At 36.6% G+C, this 21,485-nt stretch overlaps 1 protein-coding gene across 5 annotated transcripts in view; it reads left to right on the top strand.

Moving 5' to 3' along the window:
- Positions 1 to 21,485, top strand: part of LOC108709736 (phospholipid-transporting ATPase IH) — a 105,876-nt gene that overhangs the window by 55,286 nt on the left and 29,105 nt on the right. For all 5 annotated transcript variants that reach the window (XM_041584247.1, XM_018249839.2, XM_041584249.1 and 2 more), the window contains exons 8-19: positions 2,507 to 2,557; positions 5,640 to 5,704; positions 6,819 to 6,900; positions 8,410 to 8,560; positions 9,412 to 9,609; positions 12,732 to 12,905; positions 13,223 to 13,386; positions 14,071 to 14,142; positions 17,040 to 17,113; positions 17,577 to 17,680; positions 19,553 to 19,734; positions 21,227 to 21,478. In XM_041584247.1, the coding sequence (XP_041440181.1) occupies positions 2,507 to 2,557; positions 5,640 to 5,704; positions 6,819 to 6,900; positions 8,410 to 8,560; positions 9,412 to 9,609; positions 12,732 to 12,905; positions 13,223 to 13,386; positions 14,071 to 14,142; positions 17,040 to 17,113; positions 17,577 to 17,680; positions 19,553 to 19,734; positions 21,227 to 21,478 (1,569 nt within the window). The remainder of the gene's footprint in view (positions 1 to 2,506; positions 2,558 to 5,639; positions 5,705 to 6,818; positions 6,901 to 8,409; positions 8,561 to 9,411; positions 9,610 to 12,731; positions 12,906 to 13,222; positions 13,387 to 14,070; positions 14,143 to 17,039; positions 17,114 to 17,576; positions 17,681 to 19,552; positions 19,735 to 21,226; positions 21,479 to 21,485) is intronic.

The following is a 21,485-nucleotide window of genomic DNA, read 5'->3' as shown; positions in this document are numbered from 1 at the left end:
GACGTCATTGCGCTGACCCATAAACCCAGAAGCTCGCGGCCGCGTGCTCCATAGGAGCGCTCCAACCAGTGCTGAAGGGGACAAGACACATGAGGCGGGCGTCCCTGCCGAAGGCACGTCGGGTGCCCCCGCATGTCAGAGGGTGAACCACTAGACCACCAGGGTAACTATTTGTCACAAGTAGTCTAGCATTTGAACGTTTGGTCACTGAAGGAATGGCACAAGTGTTTATCTGGCTGAATGCACATATACTCCAGTAATATAAGGACATATTCTCCACCCGATGATGAAGCCACAACTGCCGTCTGTAAATCGCCTTAATGGAAAACAGTTGACCACACTGGTGCTAGCTCTTTTCAGCCACACAAATGATCTTATGAGCATTCAGATGTTTTGGCTGCTTTAATAACATTGCTGGGCTTTAAAGGAACAGTTCAGTGTGAAAATAAAAACTGTGTAAATAGATAGGCTGTGCAAAATAAAAAATGTTTCTAATATAGTTGGTTAGCCAAAAATGTAATATATAAAGGCTGGAGTGAACAGATGTCTAATAAAACAGCCAGAATCCAACTTCCTGCTTTTCAGCTCTAAAACTCTGAGCTAGTCAGCGACTTGAAGGGGGGCCACATGGTACATTTCTGTTCAGTGAGTTTGTAATTGATCCTCAGCATTCAGCTCAGATTCAAAAGCAACAGATATGACCCATGTGGCCCCCCCTCAAGTCTCTGATTGGTTACTGCCTGGTAACCAGGGCAACCAGTCAGTGTAAACCAAGAGAGCTGAAAAGTAGTGTTCAGACTGACATGTTATACATGAAATCACTCCAGCCTTTATACATTACATTTTTGGCTAACTAACTATATTAGAAACATTTTTTATTCTACACAGCCTATTTATTTACCCAGTTTTTATTTTTACACTGAACAATTCCTTTAAACACTTCTCTCCAACCAGGGTTTAGAAAAGTATAAATAGTATGAGCTCCAGATGTACTAAAATTAACATATAGAATGGTGAGAACAAAATATACTGTATATCACAGGGGAAATGTAACTTGAGAGAGCAGTCCATTGGGAATGCTGTTCAAGGAAACATAAATTCTCTTCTATTCTATGTTTAATCAGAATAATCATGGATACATTGTTTAGTCATGGAAGATAATTGTATTGCTTATCAGAAATATTCTTTTGCCTTTGTAGAGTGGATGGGGTAGATTTAAAGTTAACGCACATGTATTCCTGGCTAGCGGAGCCAATGCAGCAATAAGCTTTTTTCTCAACCTGTGTTCAGTCATATAGGATTGTTCTACTCAACACCAAAGAAGTAAATCTTGCACAAAATCAGAAAACAGTGTTACATGAGACAACTTTTCATATGATTAATGGCTCCCATGCAGGAGTAAAGTATTCTGCCACCAGGCTTACACAGCTTCATAACCATAGGAATAATTACCTGCACTGTGAACACCCAACTAAGAGAATAAATGGCTGTCTGCGGAGTAGGGATGTAGCGAACTGTTCGCCGGCGAACTTGTTCGCGCGAACTTCGACCGTTCGCGTCCGCCGAATGTTCGCGAACGTCGCGCGACGTTCGCATTTTGAGTTCGTGTTCGATTCGAATACAAATCGTTCCACCATTCGACCATTCGAATTCCTTCGACCGCTAAAAATCGAACGATTTCCATTCGTTCGAACGATTGTAAGCATTCGATCGAATGAAAAGCATTCGATCGAATGCTTCGATCGTTCGATTCGAATGAAAATCGTTCGATCGGACGATTAAAATCCTTCGATCGTTCGAATCGAACGATTTTAGCGGGTGTTCGAAGTTCGCGAACTGTTCGCGAACGTTCGCATTTTTTGCCGGTGTTCGCGAACGGCGTTCGCGAACACCAAATCGGCAGTTCGCTACATCCCTACTGCGGAGCTACGTTATTACTGGCAGACAGAAACAAGCTAAAATATAAGTGACATTAAGCTGGAAACCCGGAATTAATTTAGGTCCAAACTGTTTAACAGTTCAGTTGCACATTGGTAAATTCTGGGTGCTTTTGTGCCTGCACTTATTAGGAGGGGCTTTCAGGTTTTAGACTGTTGTCAAGATCCGGCATCTAATTTATGCCCTTGACTTGTGGTGCAAGGTATTCTGCTGAGCTTTGTAGCTATCCACTCCTGACTAAGGAATGCTCATCTGAATTTTGCCACTCCTCCATGTTCAAGTTGAAACTTGTTTTTTTACTATCTGACAATAAATTCTCAGATTTTTAAACTTTTTTATGAAACCACAGTATCGTTTTCTCTTTATGTTTCCATTTTGGATCTAATCTGCACTTGGGACCTTCTTTGACTTAATTACATCAGCATCAAATGTTGCAGTGGTTATTCCACAGGAGATCAAGCATTAACTTTTACTTTTTATAATTATTTATATGTTTATGGAATCACCGTCATCATTATACAGGTACGTTTTATGTGGCATTTACATTTCTTGTTCATTCACTGCACAGATTTGTTGGTCGGATAAACATCTACAATCAAGCAGATGAGCCAATTGCCAGGTAAGTAATGTGTGTACACTTGTGCAATGAAAAGAAATGTCAACTGGTGAAAAATAAATGATCTCCTCTTTAATATATACTGTATATATAGGATAAAGATTAAAATACAATGAAAAAAACCTTTGGAGCAGGCACTCAATGAAGGCAATCTTCCACCAGGCAGATACATTTAAATTGAAGAGTTTATTGTGTCCACAGCCTTACGCATTTTGTGATAAACACTTAATCACAGCCTATGATAAGTGTTTATCACGAAATGCGTAAGGCTGTGGACATAATAAACTCTTCACTTTGAATTTATCTGCCTGTTGGAAGATTGCCTTCATTGAGTGCCTGCTCTAAAGGTTTTTTTAGGTTTGTAGGCTTCCCGTGCTGAGGGCTCAGGGCGGTGCACCTGGGCCTCTCCCCTTGTTTGGTGAGTTATCTACTTCTACTTACAGACCCTAAACTACAGTTTTATTATTAAAATACAATGAACATCATTTACAAATATGGTAAGAGCAAAAAAAACCCCCACAAAAACAGTTCCATGTAGCATTTTCTCTTAAAATCCCTCAGTCCCCTGGGCCCCCCACAGTCGCAGAGGCAGAGTCTGCTGTATGGTAGTTATGCCCCTGGTATGGTGTCATCTGTTATCTGTCTGAGGCCCAATTAATTACTCTCTTGTATTTGTTACCTAGTTCTTCAGACGAGATGCCCATTCAAAGCTATTTTTCCATAAGGAGAATGTACTTCAAAGCCATTTTCCAATCTAAATGAATTTAACATTTCTATTGGTTATTGTCAGTTGTATTGTTTGGCAATTCTACTGTATGTATTACCGATTCTATATTAGAACACTTTAACAGATTGGAAGAATTGTAGCATTTATTTGAATACCCGAATGGATAAAAAAAGTTAACTAAAGTAGAACAAATAATAATTACAAAGCACAATTTAAACCTGTGCAGACTAAAGAATCTGTTAAGCAATTGACAGAGTAGCTCTTTAAAGGAAAACTATACCCCCAAAATGAATACTTAAGCAACAGATAGTTTATATAAAATTGAATGACATATTAAACAATCTTACCAAACTGGAATATATATTTATATAAATATTGCCCTTTTACATCTCTTGCCTTGAACCACCATTTCGTGACTCTATCTGTGCTGCCTCAGAGATCACCTGACCAGAAATACTACAACACTAACTGTAACAGGAAGAAGTGTTGAAGCAAAAGGCAGAACTCTGTCTGTTAATTGGCTCATGTGACCTTACATGTGGTTTGTATGTGTGCACAGTGAATCTTACGATCTCAGGGGGCGGCCCTTATTTTTTAAAATGGCAATTTTCTATTTATGATTACCCAATGGCACATACTACTAAAAAAGTATATTATTATGATAATGGTTCATTTACATGAAGCAGGGTTTTACACATGAGCTGTTTTACTCAGTATCTTTTAATAGAGACCTACATTGTTTGGGGGGTATAGTTTTCCTTTAATGTCATGGATCTTATATTACTTGATGAGTTACTGCCCGCACAGAGCAAGTGGATTACTGTTTCCAGGTATTGGTCATGCATCTGTTCTGATTTGCAAATTTTTATAAACTGTATTGCGTTCTGGCTTTTATCTCAACATAGATAATTCACAATTTTTAACATCTGTTTAGACACAGACATAAGAAAGAAAAGGCTCTTACTGACCCAATTGCACCCACCACTAAAAGGCATACATATTTTATGTATATAAGGTGCAATTGTCTTTCCTTATTAGTGAATTGCATGTGAATGGGCACAAAATCCTTGTCCAAGAAGGCTCAGCTGCATTTTACTGTATATGATTTTACTGGGCACAATAATTCTGCAGCCATTTTTGTGCCTGACCCTGAAAAAAACATATTTATTAAATTAGTTTGGAACACACACTATAGTGGTCATTCACTGCCTGGCTTTCAGGATATCTAACCAACTAGCCTAGCTGTTGAGTAGCTCAATGACCAGTAAAAATGTAATTGTTTTAAAGTAATAAAAATATAATGCAGTGTTGCCCTGCACTAGTAAAACTGATGTGTTTGATTCAGAAACGCTATTATTGTTAATAGAGTGAATAAAGTACCCCCTCTTGTAAAATATAAGTATATTATAAGTTACCGAGGAGTTTCATGACCAAATAAAAACACAAGGCCGAAGGCCTTTTATACAGGTCTTGGAACTCCGAGGTAATTTCTAATATCCTCAAATTTGCAACTGGGGTACTTTATTTATTATAATACACAAGTTTCAGTGAGTCATGTGACAGAAATGACATCGGAACTCACTGTTTATAACTGATGACATCACTGAACTCACCGTTTATAAGGATATAATTTACAAGATATTCATGGCTTTTGTGTATTATATAAATATAATACACAAGAGCCATGAATATCTTGTAAATTATATCCTTATAAACGATGCGTTCTGATGTCATCAGTTATAAACGGTGAGTTCTGATGTAATTTCTGTCACATGACTCCCTGAAACTAGTGTATTATAATAAATAAAGTACCCCCAGTTGCAAAATATGAGGATATTAGAAGTTACCTCGGAGTTTCATGACCTGTATAAAAACACTCGGCCTTCGGCCTCGTGTTTTTATATGGTCATGAAACTCCTCGGTAACTTATAATATCCTTATATTTTACAAGAGGGGGTACTACTTTATTCACTATATAAATAAGCTGCTGTGTAGCCATGGGGGCAGCTATTCAAAGGAGAAAAAGCTCAAGTTACACAGCAGATAAGCTCTGTAGAACATAATGTTATCTGTTATTCACTATTTATTCTGTGCCATATAGGCTTTTTCCAATTTCCGCAATTGCTACTCAGCAGCTTGTTTATATGAACTATAGTAGTGTTTCTGAAGCAAACAGATCAGATTTACCAGTGCAGGGCAACACTACATGATATTGTCATTACTTTGAAACACTTTCATTTTTTGGTGTTACTGTTCCTTTAAGTTCAGTGATATCTCATATTCTTACATTTTATTACATGGTAATTTGATAGCTTGTTTTATAATGCTGATAATTTATTTTATTTCTTACATTATTAGGCCTCTAGGATCTGAGAATCTGCTGCTTCGTGGTGCCACTTTGAAAAACACAGAGAAGATATTTGGTAATTTCTAAATCATAATCCATATTTTGATTTCTAACTAGAATAGCAGCACTTTTAGCACTGAAGCAGTGCATTTAGCAAAAGCCTGAAACTATCTAACATGAGCAAGGAATAATATGTAAAATATATTTTTTTAGCCACAACCAGCAAACCCTTTATCAGTTATGTCCAAGCACCCTGTGCTCATTAAACTTGTGTTTATCTTAAGGGCTTTTACACATGGATATTTGAGACACTGGTTTGAGGGTACAGCTAAATACAGCAAATTAGTTCTATTATATTCTGCCCATATGATTTATATTGCTGTAAACCATTAGAGGGACAGTCTAGCATTTGGTATTTGTAGCCCAAATTACAATTAATTAGTAATACAGAGCTGTAGTATTTGTATTCTAGGTGCAGAATTCCTTGCCTAGCAGAAAGTAACATAGGGGCAGATTTATCAAGGGTCAAATTTCAAAATTTGAATAAAAAAAGACCAACTGAAATGTATTTAAAAAATCTAATTTTCTAACTTCGGGTGAATAGGCTGTATTCAGTTTGAGTTTGTATTGCATTCGATCGAATTGGAATCAAAGTATTTTCAAAAAAAAAAAAAAAAAAAACTTGATTTTTCATAGTCCACCGAATGACTCCAAATAGGTTCTAGGAGGTCCCCCATAGGCTGAAAACAGCAAGTTGGCAGGTTTTAGATGCAAATGGTCGAAGTCGAATTTTTAAAGAGACCGTATGTGTTAAATTTCGAATTTTCAATTTTTTTCAAATTTGATTAGAATTTGGACTATTCCCTAGTCGAAGTACGCTAAGATAACCTCGAAATCTTGAATTAAAAAATTCGAATTTTCACTTCGACTCTTGATAAATCTTCCCCTTAATGTGTACATAGCTGAATTATAACTGTTGTGGTCCTAGTGAGCAGCCATAACATAAGCAGAATTATTCCTGCATTCAAACACTGTGGTATTAAATAAAAACCCATGTCATGAAAAACGTTGATCTTGTAAATGCTAATATGCTCGTGTTACTGTGTTTTCTTGTGCAGTCTTTGCAGTTTGGCATCAATCACTTCTAGCAGCAAATATTCATGCAGCTAATGTTTTCTGTCCTTATCTAGGTGTTGCAATATACACTGGCATGGAAACCAAAATGGCATTGAATTACCAGTCCAAATCACAGAAAAGATCTGCTGTTGAAAAGTAAAGTCTGTTTTTATGCATGTGTTATGAGTGGAAATATTCACCCAGAGATCCAAGGGTTTTTTAATAATATGTATAAATATATTAATAAATAACATTAAACTGTAGCATTTTGATGCATTGAAATAAGTGGTATAGTAATTTAGGATCTTTTTTTCTGTGTATTATTATCAAAAATATTACTGTAAAGCTGATTTGCCTTAAAGCATGTGATAGTCATGGCATATGGTAAATATAGCAGCTAAAATAAATATATATAAATATATATATATATAAATATAAGGGGAAAGTTACCTTTATATTTACTCATATTTATCATAGGTCAAATTTCAAGTTTATGGGAGTTTCTAAAACTCCCATCAATTCGAAATTTATTTAAAAAAAAAAAAATTAGATTCGGGTGAATAGGATCGACCTGCAAACTCGAATTGAAAAAAATTTGATTTTCCACCAAATAACTCCAAATAGGTTGTAGGAGGTCCCTCATTCGCTAAAACAACATGGGGTATATTTATCAAAGAGTGAAGTTAATAGTGAAGTTCCGCCTCTAGAGTGAAATTCCGCCACTCTCCATTCATTTCTATGGGATTTTTATAGGCGTATTTATCAAAGGGTGAACTTTCACTTCACCCATTGATAAATACGCCTTTCAAAATCCCATAGAAATGAATTAAGAGCTGCGGAATTTCACTCTAGTGGCGGAACTTCACTCTTTCATAAATTTACCCCCAATTCGGCAGGTTTTAGATGGCGAATAGTCAAATTCAAAATTCTTAAAGAGACAGTACATATATATATGATATATTTCGAAATTCACATTTCGATTTTTTTTAAATTCTCAAATTACACTAAAATAAACTCGAAATTCAAATTTAAAAATTCGAATTTTCACTTTGACCCTTGATAAATCTGCCCCTAGGTGGACCTATTTTAAGCAAAATAAACCCACCAACCTGATATTTCCAGCCTGCAACTAAAAATTCTCTCTGGTTGTTGGTGGTCACTGAAAAATATCAGGGGTCATTCATGATCATTGGGGCACAAGTACAAGGGCACTAAGGGGTACAAGGGCATTTGCTCTTTCCACATATCTGGTGCTCAGTGAAAAGGGCAGCTTCAAGAGGCACACCCCAGCCCTGTTTACACCACCTATTCTAAGGCAGATATGCACAGGGCCTCAATGAGACCTGCACCTCCAGCCGCTCTGTACCTTGCATGTTGTGAATGCCTCCATCTGCATGACTCATTTGCAAGACAGAAGTACTACCCACTGAACAGCCTTGCTGCTTTTATTTAATACGCGTATACAAGAGCAAATAATTTATTTTTGGAATCTATCCATGTGCATAAATGTTGGCAGTCTTTCTTAGTACCATTATTTTTCACCACTTCTTTACAAATACAGCTATAATGGAAACATTTAACAATGATGACGAAAGTGTACTTTGAACAGTTCAGTATGTAACAAAAAAAAAACAATGTTAACCAGTAATATTTGTTATTTTCTAGGTCAATGAATGCCTTTCTCATTGTGTATCTTTGCATTCTGATCAGTAAAGCTTTAATAAACACTGTGCTTAAGTATATATGGCAGAGCGACCCTTCCCGCGATGAGCCCTGGTACAACCAAAAAACCGATTCAGAGCGACTAAAAAATAAAGTAAGTATCACAGGCTTAGATATTGATTATTTTATATATGTTAAACCCATGCACCAAATGTGTATGGTTGATAAATGCTATTGCACAGGGACACTGCCAATGCTGCTCTAAACTTTCTAAGCACAGCTTCCCAGTTAAATATTATCAAAACAACTAGAGTTTCATAATTAAGATTCTTCATTAAGCTTTTGCTGCATTCCGAATCTTAATTGTGCATTTCGAACCTTTTATACCTGCTTGAAGGTGGTGTAAACTTTTGGAGCAAACCTAACAACTTTTTCACTAAGACCTTTTTTTTGTATAGTCTTTATTTCCAGTTTTTAAAATGAATAAAATTAAACAAAGGGGATACAGAAAAAGAGAGAAGGGTACAAATACTTTTTTTTCCCTTCATTAAGAAGTTACTCTATTTTCCTTCATTCAGAGGTTTTATTACATATACTGCACACTATCACAAACTATAAAATTCACAATCACTATCCTACTGTCGAATCAGGGGCAAAGTGTTCACAAAGGCAAGATTTTTTAACTTTGCGAACAGTTATTCCCATTGGGAACGAATTGCGAACGATTTTTGGTGACCAATATTACATTCCCCCACTAATGTTTAAAATAATGCTAGGTAGTGGATGTTTGATTGGAATGCTTAGACAATTGTGGATAAAGCTGCACTGATAACACCTACCATAGGCATTATATACAGTTTGTGAAAAAATTCCCAAACCATCCTTTTGTTAGCATACCTGACCAGGAAAGGTTCCTCTTTCTTCCCCAATTCTTCATTTATACTCAGTCACCGTGTTTTTCCGGTGGAGAAACAGGCATAACCGGCATGTTTTGTTTATTTTTAGTTCCTTGGAGCATTTACAGACTTTTTAGCTTTCATGGTCCTCTTCAACTACATCATTCCTGTATCCATGTATGTCACAGTGGAAATGCAGAAATTCTTGGGGTCCTATTTCATCTCCTGGGATGAAGAAATGTTTGATGAAACGACAGGAGAGGGTCCCGTTGTCAACACATCTGACTTGAATGAAGAACTAGGACAGGTGACAGCCACTGAGAGATATTTAGCTAGCAATTCAGACATAGCAGTGTCCTAGTGGTTAAGGCAATGGTAAATGAGGCTATACTGGGCACTTTTAAAGGGGTTCTCTACCTTAAAGCTGTTTTTTTGCTTGATGAAAGAAAATGTATTTCTAATCAACTGTAAAATACAGGTATGGGATCCATTATCTCTAAATCAATTATCCAAAAAGCTCAGAATTACAAAAACGCCATCTCCCATAGACTCCCTTTTAATTAAAGAATTCAAATTTTAAAAAATTATTTCCTTTTTCTCTGTAATAGTAAAACAGTACCTTGTACTTGATCCCAGCTAAGATATAATTCATCCTTATTCGAGGCAAAACAATGTATGTCTGTGTTGCAAGCCAGCTGATTAAAAGATAACTAAACCCCCCATTGTGACTGCCCCCCCTCCTTGCCTCCCCCCTACACAGTTTTACACCTGAATTCTGTCCCCTCTAGAAATATCGACGCACATGCAGAGTGAGCGCAGCAGAGCTCACTGGGCACCATCTTCTTCTCTTTGGTAATCTTCGTGTCTTCTTCCTCCGCTTCGGTAATTTCCCTCTCTTTCGGCGCATGCGCAGATGTTGCAAGCTGGAAGATTGCTGCAACTGCACATGCGCCAATGCATGCTCACTTCATGAAGATTACGGAAGAGAAGAAGACCCATGAGCTCTGCTGCGCTCACTCTGCATGTGCAGTCGCTATTTCTAGAGGGGACAGAATTCAGGGTTAAGACTGTGCAGGCGGAGGCAGAGAGGGGGCCAGTGGGGACTTATCACAAAGGGGGTTTTAGTTCTCCTTTTAAACGGATTAAAATACAGAGTGGAAAACTGGCTCCTCTTACATTGTTTTAGGATAGGGTCAACACAGGCCAAGAATCTGCTTCTGTCCTAACTGATGTCCCTGCACCCGGAAGCATTGAGACATCTTATTTCACAGCCGATATCGGCCGCATCTTCCTGCACCTGAGTGAAGACAATGCTTCCAGGTACAGGAACGTAAATCAGGACAGCAGCAGCAAAGGAGTGGATTCTAAACCTTGTGATTAATCTCTAGCTGGGGTGATTTATCACCTCTGAATGCTTCCCCTATACCTAACACACGAAACGCTGCTTGGGAAACATACACAGCGCCTCTAATTTCTGAAGTTTTATCACAATGAAACTTTAGGCAACTTTGTGCTGCGTATGTTTCGCCAGCGCAGATTTGTGTATTAGACTCAGAGGAAGCATTCAGAGTAGATTAGCCTCCCTGGCTAGAGTAGATTCATTGGTGGTTGACTAATCTCCTAGTCTGTCTTCATCCTAAAATACCCAGAGAATAGAAATGTATAAAGAACAAAAATATAATCTGTAACAGATAATAGAATCTTTCAGCAAATGCTGCTTCCAATAGTAATTCCACTTACAAATAAAGTTGATAAATGTACTCATTTTCTTTCTATCAATGTATCTGTTTATAGTCTATGTCTATTAGTTACTGTCCCCTATAGTAAGAATTAAAGGGCTTCTGCTAAATTGTTTCATGATTAATAACCAGAGAACAGAAATACTGCTATTAACTGCAATTATAAATAACATGAAAACTAATGATACGTTTTGATTTCTGTATATTGGAGATTGATAAAAAAATATTTTCTTTCATTGGGGAAAACAGTTTTGGGTGGAGAGCCCCTTTAAACATTAAATCATCAGTAGTGCTTGATTTCTTTATTTCTTCACACCTATTTCCCATAATGAGTGTTTAGTCAATTTCCCTGGGAGGTGCATCCCAGCCTAATGATTACAAGCAGTGGGAATTTATTTGCCATGATGTGATTATTTAGTACAGAAACAAGGATATTTCTATCACAAAGGAAATGAGAATGTGGGATAATTAGCACCTTCTGTTTGTTATGTTTGGAGGCTTACTAATGAACTTGCTGTTGATAATTGCTTTAGCTGTTCTTAATAATAGTTTTTTTTATTTTATAACAATAGAATGGGTAATATGGTAATTCAACAACTTCTTACCCTAAATGAAAAACATGCCTTTGTTTATACTTGCATGACATGCAGATTTTTATGTATCAACCTTGTCTAGTGGGAATTCTGCCAAAGTGAAATGTCTTTGTTTCTCTGTGTCCCATCACAAGCAGAAGGCTATGTATTATTCAAATCCTTTTTTGTGTTGGATTCAAAACAATGGCTGCTTAGAGGAAGCAAGGCAGGTGATTTCTGTTACCGTGAAGGGCTGCTGTGTTGTTTATGATGAAGATCTAAGAACCAAACCATTCCTCAGTAACTGTAACTCTGTACTCTCTATGGGGTTACATTATCATTGGTGCAATTTTGAAAAACAATGAAATAGCGACATTTAGAAATAAGCAGAGAGCCTTGCAGAGTAAGGGCTCTTACACACCGGTGGTTTTTCCCGGCGCTCCCCTGCGTTGGGCTTTCTTCCGTTCAGCCGCAGGGGAGCGCCGGAGTAGATACACTAAATTATTGTAAAGGGGGCTGTACTCACACAGATGCATTTACAATAATTGACTGAATCTGCTCCTGCGATCTGCTGCGACTGAATGGAAGAAAGGGGAGCGCAGGAAAAACCGCCCGTGTGTAAGAGCCCTAAAAGAGAAGCAGAGACAATGTCATCTAGAAGATTATCTGCCCGACAATTAGAGGGAAAATTTGCACTGGGTCTCATTCACATTTCTTTTAAAAATTGGCTATTTTTATGTTATATTATATTAAGTATTTGGGACAGCAATCTGCTTGTTCACTAATGATGTAAGTAAGGTAGTTATTTTGAGGAAACAGTCTGGGAAATAAGCAGTGACTTGTCCTAGGCAGCTACTTTAATTTCGTAGCTCTTGTTCTTATAAAGTGTGAGCCCAATGAATATTTAGTGAGCAGGACTGCAACATGCTGATATTTATAAAAGCTGAAATATTTCACAGGGCTGTACAATAACAGTCTATAAAACAGTGTTTACATACAAACTCAGACTAATATAAAAGGCAAAGAGGGTCTAGTTTAGTATTTTGGTTCCCCTGCAGCTACACTAGTCTTTTTAACACCTACAGAGGACTTATTTCAGTCTTGTTCTTTTCCTGCAGGTTGAATACATATTTACAGATAAGACTGGGACTTTAACTGAGAACAATATGGAGTTTGTTGAGTGTTGCATTGAAGGGCACGTTTATATTCCTCATGTCATCTGCAATGGACAGATTCTCCCTGACTGTATGGGCATTGACATGATTGATTCCTCTCCTGGAGCTGGTGGCAAAGTATGAGCCTCTGTTAATCAATATTTATTAATGTATTTATACATGCAGATTGCACTCTGCTGGAATGGAGAGCATACATTAAAAGGCCCTAGAATATGTGACTAATTTTCCAGATTACTATTTCATTAGTTATACATACATGCTTAGGGATCTTGGCATTTAAATCATTGGCTGTTAGCGTGGCTGGAGGTAGAGCACACACTGTGTTTTTGCGTGTCGAAAAATGCACGCTGAAAAGACCCCCTTGGTTTTTTGTCAATTATTTTTTTACATATTCCCTTACAAGAAGTGCTAATGCTGTGTTTCCATTTTTTTAGGAGAGGGAAGAACTATTTTTCCGCGCACTTTGCTTATGCCACACTGTGCAGGTGAAGGATGAAGATCATATCGATGGAGAGAAAAAATCTAGTCACTCTGGGAGATCCAGTGTATATATTTCATCCTCCCCTGATGAAGTTGCACTTGTTGAAGGTGTTCAAAGGTGGGTAGGAGAGCAGAGAAAGAACATATATGTATAGAAAAATTGCTGAAATTGGGAGGTGTGCCAATTGCCAAAAACTCTATGTTTTTTCTTGGTGCATTGACTGAAGTTGACTGTGCCATAAAATTATTTTTATGTTGCAGATAACTGCATATTGTTTCATCAATATTTTATTGTTTTCTGAAACAATGTGTACAGAATCTCTGAAAGTACAATATGTTTAAGTAAATGTTAAACCTGCAGTACAGTATGTTCTGACCAACTACATTATACAGATTGCATTTTTTGTTGGCAGTCTCTGCCTGCGATACAAGCCATTTTTCTAATAGGATAAATGGCTCCTAAACATCTAATAAAATCTACATTTTGCTACCTGTCATTGCCATTGTGTATTTGAATTGCAACCAACCACTTTAATGGCCCTGTTATTTACTAAAGACATTTTTAAATATCTGAATATACTAATAACGTTTTTATTTTATTTAAAGAAATTAGTATTTCTAGTTTAAGGTTCATTTAATTTAAGCTAATATGAGATAGATTTTCCTTAAAGGGGTGTCACTTTTCTTGCATAAAATATCAATCTTCTGTACAGTTCTTTTGTTTCTATGGTTATTTAATCTTGTACTTGTAGCAGTGGCACTGAGAAAACGAGTTCATTGTAGTGTGCTTCTCTTGTTTCAGGCTCGGCTATACGTTTTTAAGGATGAAAGATAATTACATGGAAATATGTAACCGAGAAAATGACATTGAAAAGTAAGTGTTTAAAGATGAAATACTAGCTACCTGGAGTTACAGATGAATAACTACTGCCAAATATAGATAAATGTTATTATATATATTATATTACATAGATGTCTCCTGCTGCAAAAGCACAGCAGTATTCATGAATAATTGGGTAATTTCTACAGACCCATTTAAAAATAGAAACACATGAATCTAGGTTAAACCGCCAAAACATTTATTAGGAAGACATTAATGTGTTATCCTGCAGAGGTAGCCATTGACCTGTGTTAACCATAATCTTGCTACGGAGAGACATTACCCATCCACATATAAATAATACTCTGCCAGGTATGACCTTCATCTCGCCAAAGTCCCCATATAGCCTGCTTTGTCACTACTTCTTATTACGCAAACAATAAAATATGTCTGTTGGACTGTATTGCCTGCACACACACACACACACACACACACACACACACACACATATATATATATATATATATATATATATATATATATATATATATATATATATATATATATATATATATATATATATGTGTACTGTAAATACTAATTATAGATATACTCAGAGATGCCCCAGACACAAATAAAGCACTTATTGGCATAAACTGAGCCCTTTAGTCTTCATTTATCAATGAATATAATGAATAAATATATAAATAAATTACTTTAGGGTTTTTGTAGGAGGAAGGATGGGTGACATATGCGCCTTCCCAAGTAAGAAAAAGTAAGGGGTGCAAATCCTACCCTGCAATTTTTTTTAAAAGTCCAGGTCCTACTGCGACTCCTTCAGTTGTATGTATGTATATTTTTATTTGTAAAGCGCTCCTTGAGGGCAGAGCACTGTACAGCAAAACAATAAATTAGTAGTAACAAACAAGGGGTCATTGGAATAAAAAGTAACAATAAGTGCATTAGAAATATAATTCACATAAATTTAAAAAATAGAATTACAATACAGATTAAGTGCTCAGTGTCAAGGAAACAAAAGGCTAGAGGACTCTACCCCGTAGGGCTTACAGTCTAAATGGGAGGGTAACATACAGACACAATTCAGAGGGGTATTAAGGTGCTGTGGTTTACAGTTTGTTACACTGATATATAAGTGCCAGTTCAGGTGTTGTCCAGGTGCTCCCAGAGGTAGTCTTTGAGTTTTGTTTTAAAAACATTGAAGGAGGATTCTCTCCTGAGAGAGAGAACAGCAGTAGTAGAGGGGGGTACAACCAAGCGGTTGCTCTGAGAGGAGCGGAGGTTTCGGGCAATAACATATAGAGAGACAAGAGATGAGATGTAGTTAGGTGCAGAGGAATGAAGGGCTTTGAAGGTTATGAGGAGGAGTTTATAAGTTATTCTTTGTTTTATAGGAAGCCATGATAAGGACTTCAGCAGCGGAGGGGCCTGTACCCTTTTGGATGAGAGGAGGATAATTCTGGCAGCAGTGTTTAATACAGACTGTAGAGGGGAGAGATGGGAGTTAGGGAGGCCAGTTAGTAAAAGGTTACAGTAATCTAGTCTGGATAGGATGAGAGCATGCATGAGCGTCTTCAGTGTATCAGGTGAAAGGAAGGGACGGATTCAGTTACAATGAGTAGGAGAAACAACAGCCTGGCAGAAAACAGTTCCATCCTAAAGTGCGGGCTCTTTCTGAAAGCACATTACCAGGCAAAATGACCTGGGATGGCTGCCTACACACCAATATTACAACTAAAAAAAATACACTTGTTGGGTTAGCAATGAAATTTTACATGGTAGAGTGAATTATTCGCTGTGTAAACAGTGTAATTTAGAAATAAAAACAACACCGTAAAATCATGGCAGAATCCCTTTAAATTATACTAAGAGATAACTACATATTTACTTAATATATAATTGTATAGGCATTCAGAAAATATGTATATATATATACATATATATATATATATATATATATATATATATATGTATATATATGTGTATATATATGTATATATGTATATGTATATATGTGTATATATATATGTATGTATATATATATATATATATATATATATATGTGTGTGTGTGTATATATATATATATATATATATATATATGTATATATATATATATATATATATATGTGTATAGATATATATATATATGTGTATATATATATATATATATATGTGTGTGTGTGTTTACTGCATGCATTGATACATTAGTTGCTGACAAATCAAGTCAAGGAGATGTATTGGCTAGTTTTAACAGTTTAGGGGCAGATTCACTAAGGGTCGAATTTCGAAGTTAAAAATACTTCGAAATTCGACCCTCGAATTGAAATCCTTCGACTTCGAATATCGAAGTCGAAGGATTTAGCGCTAATCCTTCGATCGAACGATCGAAGGATTTTTCGTTCGATCGAACGATTAAATCGTTCGAATCGAACGATTCGAACGATTTTAATTCAACGATCGAAGGAAAATCCTTCGATCAAAAAAAGATTAGCAAACCTATGGGGACCTTCCCCATAGGCTAACATTGACTTCGGTAGGTTTTACCTGCCGAAGTAGGGGGTCGAAGTTTTTTTTAAAGGGCAAGTACTTCGACTATCGAATGGTCGAATAGTCGAACGATTTTTCGTTCGATTCGTTCGATTTCGTTCGAATTCGAACAAATTTAACCAATTCGATGGTCGAAGTACCAAAAAAATACTTCGAAATTCGAAGTATTTTTCATTCGAATCCTTCACTCGAGCTTAGTGAATCAGCCCCTTAGTGTGCCAGGCTTGCTGGGAAAGAAAGAAAACTACATTCATTTGTAATGTACATTGTAGAAAAATTATAGGTATTAAAAAGAAAGCAACAGAACAAAGTCACTAAGTTTTATAAGGGTGAACCTCCTATAGAAAATATGTTTCTTACCAGTACTCATTTTTGTTCCTACAGATTTGAACTGCTACAGGTTCTGACGTTTGATTCTGTGAGAAGACGGATGAGTGTTATAGTCAGATCATCCAAAGGTACAAAATACACATGAAGGGTCATTTAATTATGCAAGTGCAGTGCTCATAGTGTAATTCTGAATACAATTTAATACATTTTTCTTCCAGAATGCAGCCATTGTCCCATAATTGTGACTGGGAAGGGGAGCTGTACCTGACCCAATTTTAGCTACGTGTGCCCATTTTAACTGATGTCAGATTGCATAATTTCTGTCACTCTGTATCAAAATAATTTTCACCCTTTCTGTGCTGAAGGAGGGGGGCAAATTAAAGAAATTCTCATAATACAATAAAAGTGGTCTAAAATAATAGAAGTGGTCTAAACAAACAAATAATAAAGTACTCAGATAACGCCATAATATATTCTTAAAATAATTACTCTGTGATTGAACAGAACAGTTTCTTTAGACTAAGTTTTAAGAAGTGATTATTTAATACTAAACAAATTAGATTTGTATACCAAACCCTTTCTTTTCCACAGGTGACATCTACTTGTTTTGCAAAGGAGCAGACTCTGCCATATTCCCCAGGGTCAGAGAAGGCAAAGTGGATCAAATTCGAGCCAGAGTTGAACGCAATGCAGTGGTGCGTGCTCAGATCACTCAGTTATTTCAAGAACAGTTTTGCAAAAAGTAGATTTTGGATTGCATATTCCCTGTTGTAAACTTCTTACAAGAAATTATGGAACAGATTGTAGGACTGAATTTTTTTTTGCTCTACATCTGCCCCACTGTAGCCAGCAGAAATTAGCAAACCTCATTAGCAACACACAGACCAGTACTGAATTATTATTACTACACTACAGAGGAGACCACAAAGTCTCCAAAATACAGCCACTTATAAAAAATGACAATTCCATTGATTTGATTGTACTGAAGACAATATTTAATGCTGTTAAACCTATAATCACAATTTCCCAGAATTTCTTTATAGGAAGACCCTTGCTGGAAGTTCCCAATAATGCATAATATAAATGCTTTTTTTAAGATGACTCAGATGGAAAATATCAATGAGCTAACAACATCCACTTGTATTATAGAGATAGTTCAATTTAACACTAGGAAGGTTATTTATTAAAGTCCGAATGCCAAAAAACATGAAAAAGTTTTATTGAAATTTTTTTTTTCTGGGATTTATTAAACCTTGATGATGGAAAAAGTCTGAATGTGAAAATTCCTCATCTCAGACCTGCCAAGGTTGTATATAAGTCAATGGAAGAAGTCCTGAAGATACCCCAATCTACAATGGGTTTCATGCAATAATCCAAAGATGTAGTGGTTTTCAAAAAAAATTATGATTTTCCAAGTTTTTTTCTGAACTGGAATTTTTCTGGAAAAATGTATTGATAAATAAGGGGAAATAATCCATGTGGCTTTGGTTGGAATATATTTCAGAAAATAATGAGATAACTATTTGATAAATACCCCGTAGGAGTTAAGGTTAATAATCTATACTTGAAAAATAGTTTTTTTTCTTTTTAAAACAGTTACACATCACTTTATTTTAAAATACATTTTTCATACACTGAGAAGCAACTTTTATTTAAAGGAAACATTTTATCAGTTTTCTAACCTTGAAAAAATCCTTACATTCGATCACATTTCCAGCCTCCCGATCATCAATCATCTCATTCATTTAGCCTCCAGGCTTCTTATGGCCAAATAGGTGGGTTATCTATTTGGAGTCTCAGGTGACTCCCCAGAGCTAAGAATATCTACACATTGCATTGCTTATGACTTAAAATCGTAGTCTTAGAATGGAACGATGACACCTTCCTCATAATTCCCACTGGTTCTAAGATTCATGTATGTGAGCAAATCAGGCACAGTGTGATAGACTCTGAGGCAGGTCATTGCCTTGCACTTGTATGTGACCAGCTCAATACTTGAGGAGTAACGGTCATCATACACGTTAAGATTTTTCTCTCCTTAACGACCGATTTTAGTGCGATTCTGACAAATCCATCAAATTATTGTGGGGTTAGTGGACACAGAGCGATTGTGCATGTAACGATTTTTCACCCGACATCGGTCAGAAAAACGATGGGGCAAGTTAGAAACTTTTCATCGGTCGCAGTGAAATGTATCCATTGTCCAATTGTTTTCTGGGCCAAGCAGGCAGCTACCCACACTTTTCTTAGCTTCAACTAGACTATATTGCTTGAAATGGTTCTAGCATATAGGGCACCATTTTCTATGTACATAAGTGTGGTCCTGGGTTTGATTCCAGCCTGAGCCTCATCTGCAAGCAGTTTGTATGATCTCCGTGTGCTTACGTGGGTTTCCTCCAGGTACTCCGATTTCCCTCTATACTCAACATACATAAAGTTAACTGAATGATGTATACTTTGTGTAAATCACTACAGAATATGTTGGTGCTATATAAATAAAGCATAATAATGAGCATGTTCATGAGAGCTGAACCTTGCTGTTGACATTACTTTTGCAATTATTTTAGGAAGGGCTGAGAACTCTGTGTGTTGCCTACAAAAAATTTTCTCAAGAGGAATATGAGTGGGCTAACAAATTGCTCAAGGACGCACAGCTGGCACTTCAGGACAGAGAGAAGAAACTGGCAGAGGCATATGAACAAATAGAACAGGATCTTATTTTACTAGGTGCTACAGCAGTTGAAGACAGGTATGCTATGATTCTAAAACATTATGTTATATGGAATTCAAAACAATATTTACTTATGAAGTGTCATGCAATACTGTCTACATATTTACTGCCCCTCTACCTCTCTTTCTATACTCTTTTTCTTTTCTATAGATTTTATATATTGGGGGGGCAGTGATAACACATTTCGGGGACAATTGTTTTAGATGTGCATGAGTTGTTTTGCTGTGCTGTTATGATAATAGCAACTTGGAACACTCTGCTTATATTAAACTAATGCATATTGCAGAAAGAAATGTACAAAACAAATGGTAGCAGATTTTAAATAAGCCAGTTATTTATCAGTGCACATTGTATTTTATCAATCCAAGGCAATATATACTGCATCTGCATAGCACGAGTGAAATTCAAGCAATGCGGTAGATGATAAAAAGAAGAGAAAACTATGAGAAGCATATACATTCACTGGAGCATTAACTAGCTCTAAGTTATAGAACAAATCTATATTAATACTCAAGTGCTCTGTCAGCAGTGCTCAGTGTAGCGCATCAATAATCTGTCTCAGAACAAGAGCGGGGAACTGCAATACGGAAAATCATTCTATGGTCCATTTACAATACACAGGGCAGGGTTCAAAGGGCAAATTCTAGAGCTCTATATTCACTTTAATGAGATTTTTAAAAAATAATATTTATCACCCTTTGTCCACTCTTTGACAAATATGATTTAAAACTCAAATTAACAAAAAGCTATAGTGTTTCCCTCTGGTGACAAACTCTATGCTCTCTAGTCTGTACTACTTATGCCAAATGTGGTGGATTGAGCCCCTACAGTGTGAACCAGCTCCTACCTTGCACACACAATGGATTTTGGTGCCGCAATTCATGCACTCAAGTTTCTGCATCAAAATCCACCACGTGTGTCTGCACCCAGGCCAACACAGTCTTATCCTGTGCATCCAGTAGACGTAAAGTACAAAATTGAATTGGTCTGATTTGTTAAACAGTTTATATGCACATACTTTCTTAGGAAGAATCAATATTTAATTTATTTATGGGCATTTCATTATGGTCTGAGTGCCTTTTGTGTGCAATCTCATAGCCAAAGGTTTAGAACTTTTACAAGCATTGCTAAATGCAATTAAGGACAGCAACGAAATATATGTGATGTACACCTCTTTAAAAATCCCATACATCCATCTTCTTTGGTCTAGCAATCAGAAACCTACATGGTTTGATATTGGTTTCCCAGCGCTGGCCACTAAAATATAAATATTGTAGGATAAACAATCCTGAGCATGATTCAAACAAAGTTGATTGGTGATAAGCATACATGAGTCATCTGCAAAGACATTTAGGGATAGCTTAAGAACAGTTTGTGAACCAAGCTGTGTGTATATGTGTGCGTGTTATTATCATAGTCATTATATCATATATGTATTATTTTTAATCAAAGCATTGAGTGGAGGAAGTCATAATTTCATAACTTTTTATATGTGTTGTACTTCCTACAGGCTTCAAGAAAAAGCAGCTGATACAATAGAATCACTCCAGAAAGCTGGCATTAAAGTCTGGGTACTAACAGGGGACAAAATGGAGACAGCTTCTGCCACCTGCTATGCATGCAAACTATTCAGGCGGAACACACAGTTGTTAGAGCTCACAACAAAGCGAATAGAGGAGCAGAGTTTACATGATGTGCTGTTTGAGCTCAATAGAACAGTCCTAAGGCACAGTGAAAGCATGACAAGAGACAATTTCTCAGGGTATGGG

This window comes from Xenopus laevis, chromosome 2S, assembly GCF_017654675.1.
Source record: "Xenopus laevis strain J_2021 chromosome 2S, Xenopus_laevis_v10.1, whole genome shotgun sequence".
Classification (NCBI taxonomy): Eukaryota; Metazoa; Chordata; class Amphibia; order Anura; family Pipidae; genus Xenopus; species Xenopus laevis.
Note: the sequence above shows the minus strand (reverse complement) of the source record. Positions and strands in the feature narration are given on the sequence as shown.